The sequence below is a fragment of the Garra rufa genome, unplaced genomic scaffold, assembly GCF_049309525.1.
Source record: "Garra rufa unplaced genomic scaffold, GarRuf1.0 hap1_unplaced_571, whole genome shotgun sequence".
Classification (NCBI taxonomy): Eukaryota; Metazoa; Chordata; class Actinopteri; order Cypriniformes; family Cyprinidae; genus Garra; species Garra rufa.
The window spans coordinates 1-13,288 of record NW_027394837.1 but is presented as its reverse complement, the minus strand read 5'-3'; the positions used below and the strand labels follow the sequence as shown (position 1 = coordinate 13,288).

General features: G+C 31.6%; 1 protein-coding gene across 1 annotated transcript; it reads right to left on the bottom strand.

The window, feature by feature from the left end:
* Positions 1-1,147: 1,147 nt before the first annotated feature.
* Positions 1,148-13,143, bottom strand: LOC141317252 (scavenger receptor cysteine-rich domain-containing group B protein-like). The gene is made up of 6 exons (XM_073833014.1): positions 12,816-13,143; positions 9,588-9,665; positions 9,270-9,341; positions 7,045-7,359; positions 3,566-3,667; positions 1,148-1,761 (listed from the first exon to the last, which is right to left on the bottom strand). The coding sequence occupies exons 1-6, from the start codon at positions 13,141-13,143 to the stop codon at positions 1,448-1,450; spliced, it is 1,209 nt and encodes a 402-aa protein (XP_073689115.1). The 3' UTR covers positions 1,148-1,447.
* Positions 13,144-13,288: the final 145 nt, after the last annotated feature.

Genomic DNA, 13,288 nt, shown 5'->3' with positions numbered 1-13,288 from the left:
TGTCTTAATAGAAGAAAATTGTAAAATATATATAAATTTAAAAAACAACTTTAGTCCACTCTTGTTAATAATACATAATAGATTCATAGCATACTTTATTTCCATATATATTGACAAAAATGTTGACGTTTCACCCCAATATTTTAGGAAAAGTATGTACAGTAAAAAAGCGGCATCAAAAACATTTTCGATTTTTTTTTTCCCTTTCTATTTTTTTAATTTAGGTACAGCAAATGTTTAATTATATATTAAAAATCCTAACATCACTTTGTCCCATATTTCTTCCTAGCTCATAAAAATAACCACATAATACACTACAACGTTATGCAATTAGGCCAATGACATGGTTTAGTTTCCTCAGTACAAATATTCCCTTTATCCCATTCATTTGCATTATTTTAAAAAGATGGAACAGAAACAAAAAAAGAAATTGAAAAGTCAAAATTACTAGACAGAAAAGCAAATTTTTTTCTGGCGAAGCTAAATTTTTCAATCTTACAATTCTGACTTTTTTCTTGTAATTTTGAATTTGCATCTTGAAATCGCAAATTATAAAAGCCTGAATTGCAAAAAAAGCCTTTACATCTCTCATGACTTTATTTCTCACAATTGAGTGTTTCTCTTGCAATTATGACTTTTAAAAAAAAGTCAGAATTGTGAGATGCAAACTCAAAAATGCGAGAAATAAAGTCAGAATTGTGAGATTAAAAAGTCACAGTTACTATTTTGCATTCTTTAAAAAGATGCAACAGAAACAAAAAAGACAAAAGAAATTTAAAATTATTGCATTAAAATTAATTTGCAATAAAGCCATTATTTTTCCCAATCAAAATGGACCTGAGAACTGTTTTAGAGAAGTATTTTTTTCCTGACTAACTAATGAAGGCTAAGATATTCAGACACACTTAACTTTTAGTTTAGTTAAAGATATGCAACACAACAATCTTTGAATATTTTAAGTAGAAATATTTTATGTTTTACTCTGCCTTCAGGAAACAGATCCAAAAAAAAAAAAAATCTTTTTATAATCGGAAAAGTACTAGAAGTACAGTACATAAGTCTTTGTATGGCATAATAAATTTGGTGCTTGCATTCAAAATGACAGGCTATAGAGTCTAAAACTTTGGTTTCCACTGTATATCAATAGTTTAAAATATGTTCAGCATATTTATTCACCACATCTTTATAGTTTATAAAGTGCATAATTAGAATTGTCATTCATAATATTTATTACAGATATTTATATAACAGTATTAGCATAATTTATTTTTCCTTGTTTCACACCCAATAACTATTTCATCTTTTAAATCTCTTCGACAGGGTTGGCGTGAGGTGTTATGTACAAAATTTATACAAGTCCTGCAAACTCTTCCACTCCCACTGCAATCACTGGACCAGGATAGTGGGTGTGGCTTGTGGTGGGCGTGGCCTGTGGTGGGTGGAGTCATCAGAGTCCACATGTGACGCTGGCATCCTCTGAATGGTCACAGTTGTGGACGTTCCATGCTATGTGAGAGCACTGAGTGAGAGTAGCTTCTGTGCCTGTGCATTTCAGATTGTCCAACTGGATTGGGCCACTACCGGGACCAAAGTGGGCCATCCCCTGGGCGGCTTTAGGCAGGTTGCAGCCCAACTGCCTGCACACCACCTTTGCATCCGTAATATCCCAAGCATCGTCACACACGGTTCCCCATTCTCCTCTCAGGAATATCTCCACACGGCCCTCGCAACGATTCAGGCCCCCAATCAGCTTGATGGTACCTTGAGAAGAGAAAAAAGGTATAAGCTGTGTGCCTATTTACAAATAACACTATTTACCCTAAATAGTAAGTGTGTCCCAAATGATTTTTTTAGTTATTATATTATTTTTCACAACCATTAAACTGCAAGAAATTTTGTTACTTGACTTCCTGTATAATATTTAAACATTTCGAAAATTACTCAATCACTTTATTTATCAGTTTAATTAAGTATGTTTTTGCTTAAAACCATAGCAAATATCAGCTAATGGGCCAATCATAAAGATAATCTTGTTTTCCCTTTGAATTAGGTTTATTTTTCTGACCCCACTGGCAATATTTTTTTCTTGTTGTAAACAAAAACTTACTTCATTAATTTATTTATATATGTGTTTATTTATTTCATTAATTTTTCAACTTCCAATCATAAAAATAATCTTGTTTTCCCTTTGAATTAGGTTTATTTTTCTGACCCCACTGGCAAATTTTTTTTTTCTTGTTGTAGATTTTAAGTCTTGATTTCTGAAAAATATATTAAAATTAGGTGAGTTTATGCTTTAAACACACACACACACACACACACACACACACACACACACACACACACACACACACACATACACACACACACATATATATATATATATATATATATATATATATAATATTAAATATTTCTAATTTTATGCATTTTCTTACTGTTCAAAAGTACAAAAAAACTATATAACAAATATCTAAACATTCTTAAATCTAATTTTCTCTAGAAGCAAATGCCTTAAGATATTAATATTGTTTTCTGAAAAAAATCTATTTAAATTGAGTTTACCACAAATGGTGAAACAATGTATAAGTTACTATATGAAGAATAAATTGTTTTTTTTTTTTACTCTAAATATATATATACAAATGCGTTAAGATGTCTGCATCAAAAGAAATTTACAAAAGTGATTTTATATCCATAGAAAGCAAATAAAATGCAAGTAAAGTGTCTGCTTTTAAGGTTTCAAATAAGTTTTTGAAGAATAAAATGTCAAAATTTGGTAGAAATAAATAACATTGTCATTCAGTGTAACACAATATTTATTTAAAAATTCAAGAAACATACTTATTTTGGCTTGTGCATATTAAAATATATAAAATAATAAGGGAGCATATACAATTTTGTGTTTTAAATCAGTAAAAAACTCTTACTGACAAATGGGCAAAACCTAGGATAGTGGCAAATTTTAAAACTGTAGAATTACAACTAATTAGTATTTGAGGTGAAAGAAATTCATAATGTCATAAATTGATTTTTGTTGTAAATATGCCTCACAAGATTGTTACACTGAATGATATTTTAGTGGGTGTCTTCTGTAAATAATGGAAAAATGTATGTTTTTTTTTGTTTGTTTGTTTTTTGCTAAAAAAAACATAAAACAAAAATGCAATTAAATTAAACAGAAAGCAGTATTACACTTGTTGTTTTCATGCTTAAACCCTTTTTCGTCTATGACCCATATATATGACTTATGTATATGTATATCTTAAATTTGAGCATAAATTTCTTAAATTCCTGAAGTCATGGCTTTAAATGCTGCATGCACTGAAAAAAAAAATCTAGTATTTTTGTTTTGTTTTCCAGTACAAATATTAAAACATCCTTAAATCTAAATAGATTTGCTTCAGATGCCATTTGAACGTATGAAGTCTTGTTTTCTAAGAAAGTGGACAAAATGAAGTAAGTCTATGTCTAAAACCAGAACAAACATCTCTCAGTGGGATATGGAAACTTGTTTTCCCTTTGAATTTATCAAATTTTTCAACTTCAAATTCAGTGTTCTTACCGTCCGCTGGTGTTGTGGTTGTAGTTGTAGTTGCTCTCGTAACAGGTTTATCTGTTATCCCAAAGCTAAAGTCTCTTCCGAATACCACACTATCCATAGGTGCTGAAAAAAAGAAAGAAAACACACATATAGTTAGAACACTTATTTTGGTTGACTTTCATTTACTGAGACTGAACTTAGTCTATTATACACATTGTGCTCTAAAGGTTGATACTTGTACTTTCATTCCTTTATCTCGTGTTTATTTTAGCCTTTCCCTATTCTCTTAAATGCTCATCTATTAGACGCACACATGCATATATTTATGCGTTAGTGCATGCACGTGGCCTGTGCGGAGGACGGCTTCCCCTGCGGGTCTGCACTGATGATGATTTGCTCTGACGGGCCTCTTTATTTTTCATGTAGATGGAGCCGAATGGTGTACAGAGGATGCTGCTAGAGTTGCTGCAAATTACAAAAGCTGATCTTGAATCAGTTTTGCTATTTTCTAACAATGGTTGAGGGGATTTTGAAAAGAAACAGCGGCCAAGTAAATGTATTGCATGTGAGATTGTATGCGTTTGAGAATATTGGTAATTGAAGGAACAGTAAAAGACGGACATGCAGGTTTGTGTGTGTTTGTAAGTGTGCGTAAAAGAGAAAGCGTGCCAGAGAAAAACTGACCTGGAGGCTTTACTTAGTTCAGCAGAACATTGTGTTGCATTGAGGTGTGTGTGTGTGTGTGTGTGTGTGTGTGTGTGTGTGTGTTTTCTTTCATAGTGAATAAATGCTGGTGTTGTGAAAGACTGACTGAGTGAGTGAATTTCATGAATGAAGGACTGACAGCACACGCAATGAACACACACAATTGTTAATTATGTAATTATAAGTTTCTATACTGTAATATACATGGTATATGTGTAAAGGGGAGACACTGCAGGCTGTTTTTTTCATGCACCTGTCAAGTTTGAGATTCTAGGCTTTTTAGTTTTTCATGTTTTTTCAGACTAGTGGAAAGAAAACACCCAAAAGACACTGTTAAGTGCTTCTTTTATAGCACTTTATCTATTTGTGTCAATAGATTTCAATTACAATACATATTTTTAAAGGCCATTTTCTCAAAATAAGTTTTTTTTTTCTACACTGAATCGTAAATCTTCATTTTAGTAGCACTTACACACACCAAACTTGAAATTTTTATTCCCGTCTATATTCTGAAGGTTTTTACAGAGGAATTTGTTTATATATAATTAGCTTGATTTTATACAACATTTTATTCCCCCCAAAATGGTAAAATATATATTGTTTTCTGTCTGTTCTAATTTTTTTCTGAATTAAGGAGTGACAAAACAAAATACCCAATATTCCCTCTGTATATTTTTTTTGACTCTAATATGTAAAAAAAAATTAAACAAGAATTTTGAAACTGACTTCATCCAGTGTTTAGATTTTTGTACTAGAAATGTATGCAAATTAGCGCATATTTCATTAAATAATGCCTCATTTGCATATTTAAACCTAACATTTTAGAAAATACAAAAAATGTTTGCAATTATCAGTGTAATCAATCAGCGGGGTAAATAAGGCAATAACTATTAGTAAATTTTTTACCCTATTCACCTGCAGTGTCTTGCGTTAAGTATTTAAATATTGCTGATTTAAAAATACATGACTTCTTATATAATGTAAATAAATAAACTGAATTGTCGTTCAAAAGTTAAAAACAAAAGAAATGTTTCTTTAAGAAGTCTCTTACGTTCGTTAAAGGAGTACAGTAGTACTTCCAGAACAAAAAATTACAGATAATGCCCCTTGTCATTTAAGATGTTCATGTCTTTCTTCCTTCAGTCGTAAAGAAATAGCTTTTTGAGGAAAACAGTTCAGGATTTCTCTCCATATAGTGGACTTCTATGGTGCCTCTGAGTTTGAATTTCCAAAACACAGTTTATATGCAGATTCAAAGGCCTTTAAACGATCCCAGCCGAGGAAGAATGGTCTTATCTAGCGAAACAATCGGTTATTTTATTTAAAAAATTACAATTTATATACTTTTTAATCTCAAATGCTCATCTTGTCTAGCTCTGCTTGAACTCAGTGTATTCTGGTTCATGAAAGTTAGGGTATGTCGAAAAACTCTCATCTCATTTTCTCCTCCAACTTTTTTTTTTTGAAAATAACTGAACGTTTCACTAAATAAGACCCTTCTTGCTCAGCTTTAGAGCCCTTTGAAGCTGCATTTAAACTGCATTTTGGAAGTTCAAACTCAGGGCACCATAGAAGTCCATTATATGGAGAGAAATCCTGGAATGTTTTTCTCAAAAAACAATTTCTTTACAACTAAAGAAAGACATGGACATCTTGAATGACAAGGGGTTGAGTGCATTATCTGTAAATGTTTGTTCTGGAAGTGAACTACTCCTTTAAGGCTGCATTTATTTGATGAAAAATTCAGGGGGGAAAAAACATAATATTGTAAAATATGATTACATTTGACAATATATTCAGGCACAAAGGGATTGTTTTAAATTGCAATTTATTACTGTAATCAAAGCTGAATTTTCAGCATCATTAATCCAGACTTCAGTGTCACATGATTCTTCAGAAATCATTTTAATATTGCTATTTTTTTTAATGTTGGAAAGCGTTTTGACTGCTTAATTTTATTTTGGAATGTGATTTTTTTTTTTTTGCAGGATTCTTTAATTAAAGGTAAAAAAGACATTTATGCAAAACAGAAATCTTTTTTTTAGCAATATACACTGACCTAAAATTTTAAACAGCAGTGTGTGTAATTACAAAATAGCTATACCTTATATTTTTAAAAGTGCACTTTATATTACACTATATTTAACCTAATAAACAAATATTTCTACTACAGTACAGTATATTACCTAAATCTGCATCTTTGGGTTGTTTTTGTGTATTTGTTTTATACTTTATTAGTGTGATCATTGGAAAATTATGTGAATGTATTGTAGCAGCATGTTGTATAGACTCCAGGAAGACTAGCTGTTTTTAACAGCTAATGGAGATCTAAATAAATGAAGTGAAATGAAATCTGCATCTTTGTTTTGAAGTAGGTTTTTGAGGTGAAATGCGAATATGTTTTTGTGAAATACAGCTGTGAATGCAATTCAGTTTATTTTAATTTATATGGGCCATTCTACAGAAATGCTCCGAAGTTTATGGAAGTCTGTTTCCGCCACTGAATAAAAAATAAAAAAGGTAATTGCGACTTTTTATCTCACAATTCTGACTTTTTTCTTGCTATTTCGAGTATACATCTCACAATTCTGCCTTTTTTATCTCAGAAATTGTAAGATATAAAGTCAAAATTGGTAGATATAAACTTACAATTGTGAGAAATAAAGACTTTTTTTCCCCTGCAATTGCGACTTTGTATCTCGCAATTCTGACTCTTTTTTTCTCAAAATTGCCTAATATGATCATTTTGAAGTGATCGTTTTCTAAGATTGTAATATATGTCATGTTTCTCTTACGTGCGCAGATGACTCCAGCGTCTTCGTAATGGCCGCAGTTATGCTGTCCCCAGCCCAGATTGAAGCAGTCGGACAGCTTTTGCTCACTGCCGCCGCAGTCGACATTATCCAGCAGTATGGGACCCGAACCGTAACCGAAGTAAGCTAGAGGTTTGACTGCAAGAGGCGGCCCGCATCCCATCTGCCTGCAGACCACCTGAGCATTGTCCATGTCCCAGTCATCATCACACACCGTTCCCCAGATGGTGAAGTAGAGGACTTCCACTCGGCCCTGACAGGAGTCTGCGCCGTTCACCAAACGGATGCTCGGCTTCTCTGAAAGAGCAATGGATGATGAGGGTTAGAGACCACATACACCAATGTTCAAACGTTTGAGCACTGAAAAGCCTTGTTTCCAGCCAAAATATCTAACAATTCTTAAATCAAGAAGGATTTTCTAGACGAGTAGAAATTATGTTCTTGTTTTCCAGAAAAGAAGTGCATTTTTGCTTAGAACAAGCCAAATAATCTGCCAATGGGGTAAGCAAAAAAATCTTATTTCAAACAGAAAACAAGATTATTTTCCTTACCCCATTATTAGCTTGTTTCAAACAAAAACACACTTGTTTTTTTCTGAAAAGTTTTACTCGTCTAGAAAACCCTTCTTGTTTTGAGAGTTTAAGAGTTTAAGACAAAAATCTTTTCTGCTCACCAAAGCTGCATTTCTTTTAGCATAAACAGTAAAAACAGTAATTTTATTTGCTGATTTGCTGCTCAAGAAGCAATTTATGATTATTTTCAATGTTGAAAACAGTCGTGCTGCTTCATATTTTTGTGGAAACTGTGATGCATTTTATTTTTCAGGATTTGATGAATAGAAAGTAAAAAAACAAAACAGGATTAGAAATATTAGAAATCTTTTGCATTATAAATGTTTTTACTGTCACTTTTGATCAATTTATTCTATCCACCCATCAAATATATATATATATATATATATAAATAATTAAAATAAAATAAATAATATCTAAGGATCAATGGATGATCGATATAAATAAATAAATACTTATGTATTTAATGTAATTTAATGTAATGATGTATAGGAAGATTATTGTCTATATATTTAAAAACATAAATGCATTATTTAAGATATATAGATTTTTTTTTTTTCATTTTAATAATTTTTAAATTTTTATTAAGCTTTTTTAATGAGTTAGGCGGATGGTGATTTTATTTAGCAATTTGTTTCATTATTTTTGCAATTTAATTCAGCAATTTTTTTCATTATTTTGTTTTTATTAGGCCTTTTTCATTATTTTTGCAATTTTATTTAGCAATTTTACATTATTTTGCCATTTAATTTTTTTTTTTTTACTGAAAATTCACATACATACAGTGTCTGAATATCTGAGACAAACTGAAAATCAGTTGTTTTTTATGTGAAAAATAAAGTTTAAAATAAAGCATCTGCTAAATTAATAAATGTAAATGTAAACATAAAAACAAAACAAAAATATATAAATTTTTAATCATTCAAATGTAATTATTCAAGCTATTAGGCTAATCATATACTAATAATGGGGGATAAGGGCTAATTAAAATGGCAAAAATAATGAAAAAGCTTAAACTTGCAAAAATAATGACATAAAGCTAAATACAATTGAAAAATGGAAAAAAGGCCAATAAAATGTAAAAAAAAAAGCAAAATAAAAAAGTCAGTAGTGCTTTCAAACAGACCATTATGCTGCTTGATATTGCAAATTTGTTATCATATAACATAAATTATAATAATAACTATAACCTTAATTAATAATTATATAATCGCATTATTAATTAATTAACTATAATCTATCTATAAGTATTGATTCATTAGTCACTATAGGTAAAAATATGTTTAAAAAAGCTACAGAAATTTTTTTTACTTTATTCCTATTTTTTTATTTTGTCATTTTTATTTTGCCATTTTTTGTGCAATTTTACATTATTTTGCTATTTTATTTCGCCCTTTTTTCAATATCTTTGCCATTTTAATTCATGTTTCATGTTTCTGTTGGGTTTTTTTAGCATTTTTTTTATCAGAGATTTTAATCACTTAATTTAGACAGTATTAAACTCATGTTTATAATTTTTTGCTATCTACCTATTTAAATAAATAAATACATAATTTATTTACTATAGATATAGATAATGGCAAAGATGCTGAGATTGTGATTGGATGCTTTGAGATATTCATGTGTCTTTAGTACCTTTTGTGGTCGAGGATGTTGTGACAATCGTGGTTACTGTTTCACGTGTAACTGCTGCTGGCGTTTCTGTCACTAAAGAAAACAAAGAAAAATGTCAGGATAGATGGAGGAAAACAGACTTAGTGATGTTTTGAGAGAACGCCATCTACTGGAGTTTTAAGGGCTTTATTATGCAGAATGGTCTGTTCTCCACGGTTCAAAAAGGCTGGCCAGGCACAGCAGTTAATAACAATGAATTGGCTATTAATTCAACCGTGCATTATTGAAAATAGCAGGTGAAGTTACAGGCCCTACGAACAGTATAGGCAGCGTTTATACCTGCTGTGCTTTCAGGAACTAAGAACTCTCTGCCTATAGTCTCTGTGTTGATAACTGGGACCATGGTGGAACTGGCACCTGAAATATAAGAGAGAGACAGAGCTGCAGTCAAAGCAATACAGTATTACTGAAAATTCACATACAGTCGGAGATCTGAATCTCAAAGATCTGTAGCTGGGCGATATGACGATATATATCGTGGGGACGATAGAAAAGTGTCTATCGTCCTATTTCTCTTCTATCGTTTTCTATCGTTTCTAACCTAATTTTATCAATTACTAAAGAAAATATAGAATTAGCCTAAATAGGCTATGACAAATATATGATAATGTCTTGTTGCTATGCAATGCATACTCTACTCTATAAGTGATAATCAAGAATAAAAATGAACTCTTTCACAAAGAAAACTCCGTCTTGTGGGACGTGACGCTTTTACGTTGTTGCGACATGCTTTAACTCGTGAGTGCTTAGCCTAAAGATGGAGACGCAAGAGGTTGAAGATGAATGCCCGGAGTCGCAACAAACTGAAACTGCCACGCAGGCAGCAGCCAAGAAGTACTTTTGCCGAAAACGTGGGGGTACGTCAGTGATTTGGTTGCATTTTGGCTTCAAGAGCTCCGACACGGAGCAGAAGACAGACATGTGCAAACTCTGCCAAAAGACTGTTTCCGCGCCCGACGCTGACGCCTCACATACTTCGTCTGCAGTTCCTATGCGTTGCGTATTTTTTTTCCGCACCCATGTTAACGGATTAGAGCGTTCACACTGCACGCGGTTGCTGTCCGGTAGTGCGTTCCAGAAGCGGTGCGTTTGCAGCAGTGGAGCGGTCGTCTCGGCACTGAGTCTATTTTTGCTGAGCTGCATTGCGTTGCATGCGCTGAATGAAAGTGACAGCGCATTGTTCGCTGTAAAAATGAACATGGATTGACACGGAAATGTACCATAAATTCATATAAATGCAGTCTACTGTGTTTCACCGTCAACACGTGGCTTTTTGGCTAGGTTTAAAATAGTGCAGTTTTAAATAAACAAGGCAACATAATAGATGCACTTGTCCAGGTAGAAAAGTTCTTTAAAATATGGTTTTTAATAAAGATTTAATGCGAAAGAAAGGCACAGAGAGCCGACTGTTTTCTGTCTGTGGTAAGTTTTAATTTAAAATATTTGTGATAGCCCAAATTCAATATGAAAAGGAAGCTATAGCCTATAACCTATGCTGTGTTTTAAATGTGTTGCAACTTGCTTGAGCAAATATACAAATCTAGAAGTCAAGTGCATTGAATAATAGCCTACATTGTTTATAATATGTTGAGTTTTAAACGTGAATATGTCTAGTATTATTGTATTAGTGTACTGTGATAAAAGTATCCCAATGCTGAAAAAGCACGTTTGGATTTGAAATTAAAATAACGGATAAATGGTGTGTTTGTGGTAAACACCCGCGGATCAGGAACGGACTGCAAATGCGTCCTGTGCGAAAGCAAAACGAGTTTGCAGACGGAGTATGTGTGAAACAGACTTTGATACTTTATTTTGGTTTGCAAACTTTGCACTACAAGGTTGAAAAATGCTTTGTTTATTTTTTTATAATTGAGTGCTTTTCTGCTCAGAAACTTGAAATGGCTGTGCACTTTAATAAAAAAAAAAAGTTTATTTTGATAATACTATTTAATTATGATGTGGATAAAAAAAATGTGAAGACTACTGTAGCTCTCCACCACATCTGTTGTCATTTGATATTTATATTGCTGCACTAAAATGTATTTTTTTCTAATTTGTGACAGTTCAATTAAATGTCACTTCAAATAACGAATAAAAATAAAGTTGCAAAAAAAATTATGCAATGATATTTTTGTCAAACTTTTCAGAGAATAACTGAAAACGTACTTTATTTTGGTATATCGTGATATATATCGTTATCGTGATATAAAAATAATCCATATCGTGATACATGATTTTTCCATATCGCCCAGCACTACTGAGATCAAACTCAAAATCTGTAGTTTTTTATAATGTAAAGTTTTAAATAAAAAGTTTTAAATAAAAAGCAATATATATACATTTTTAATCATTTAAATGTAATTATTTAAGCTATTATGCTAACCATATAAAAATGGGGGAGAAAAAGCAAAATAAAATTGCAAAAATAAAGAAAAAATAATGAAAAAAATGTAAAATAAAAACTTTTCACTAGTGTTTTCAAACAGCCCATTACGTTGCTTGAAGTTTGTTATCATATGATATAAATTATATATTTATCTAATAAAAATGCTAAAATAATTATGGGGAAAATGCCAAATAAAATAGCAAAAATATTGAAAAAAGATTAAAGCAAAACAGCAAAATAATGAAAACATTTCAAAATAAAATAGCAAAAATAATGGAGAAAAAAGGCCAAATAAAATAGCAAAATAATAAAAAAAAAAGCAAAATAAAATTACAAAAATAATGAAAAAATGTAAACAAAAATGGCAAAAAATATTTTAAAAAGCCAAATAAAATTAAATCTATAACATTATCTAATAAAAATGCTAAAATAATTCAAGGGAAAAATGCAAAAATAATGAAAAAAAAAAGAAATGGCCAAATAAAATGGCAAAATAATAGAAAAAAGCTAAACAAAAATTGCAAAAATATATAAAAAAAATGTCAACACAAAATAGCTACATAATGAAAACATTGCTAAATAAAACAGCAAAAATAATGAAAAATGGCAAATAAAAAAAAAATTATATAGCTATCTATCCATCCATCCATAATCTATCTGTTTAATAAAATGCTAAAATAATTAATGAAAACATTGCAAAATAAAATAGCTAAAACATAGGGGAAAAAGGTCAAAGCAAAACAGCAAAATAAAACAAAAAATCATGAAGAAAGGGCAAATAAAATGGCAAAAATTATCTATCTATTTAATAAAATGCTAAAAGACTTAATGGGAAAAATGCCTAACAAAATAGCAAAAATATTGAAAAAAGGTCTAAATAAAATGGCTAAATAAAAAAAAGGCTAAAGTTGCAAAAAAAATCAAAAACTTTAATAAAATGGGAAATTATTACAATGTAAAAAATAAATAAAATAACAAAAAAAGGCCAAATAAAAGCATTTTTTCTTTACCTATTTTTACCTAAAGTGACTAATAAATCAGAAATCTTGCACATTCACAGAAAATAGCTCAATTCTGTGTTTGCAAAATAAGGCAGATACCTGAAAGAGAAGGAAACCCACCTGAGCAGATGACGCCCGCGTCCTCGTGATGGCCACAGTTGTTAACTCCCCAGCCGAGGCTGTAACAGGCGGCCAGGTTGCCCTCGTGCCCGTTACAGTTGACGTTATCCAGCAAAATCAGTCCCGTGCCGTAGCCGAAGTAAGCGTTTGTAGGTGCGCCTACAGCATGTCCGCAGCCGATTTGTTGACACACGACTGTGGCATCCTCCACGCTCCAATCATCATCACACACTGTTCCCCAGCTGCCCTGATAGTAGATCTCAACCCGGCCCTGACAGCGGTCCGACGTCCCCCCCAAACGTACAGCTCCGTCTCCTACAGCCAACATATGCAAGACATGCTTTTAGGAATTATGACAAAATGAAGTAAGTAAATAAGTAAAAACAGACCTGCATTTGCTTAATAAATTATTAATCAGACAACAGAAGGCATGGAGTAGATTGTGTTACAGGTTTTTCAGCAAAGTTTTGATC

Excerpts from the sequence above, each read along its gene's own strand:
- LOC141317252 (XM_073833014.1), bottom strand. The coding sequence starts at position 13,143 with ATGTTGGCTGTAGGAGACGGAGCTGTACGTTTGGGGGGGACGTCGGAC. Across the intron at positions 9,342-9,587 it reads AGTTCCTGAAAGCACAGCAG|TGACAGAAACGCCAGCAGCA; the intron begins GTATAAACGCTG and ends TGTTTTCTTTAG. Across the intron at positions 3,668-7,044 it reads CGCTGGAGTCATCTGCGCAC|CACCTATGGATAGTGTGGTA; the intron begins GTAAGAGAAACA and ends TCTTTTTTTCAG.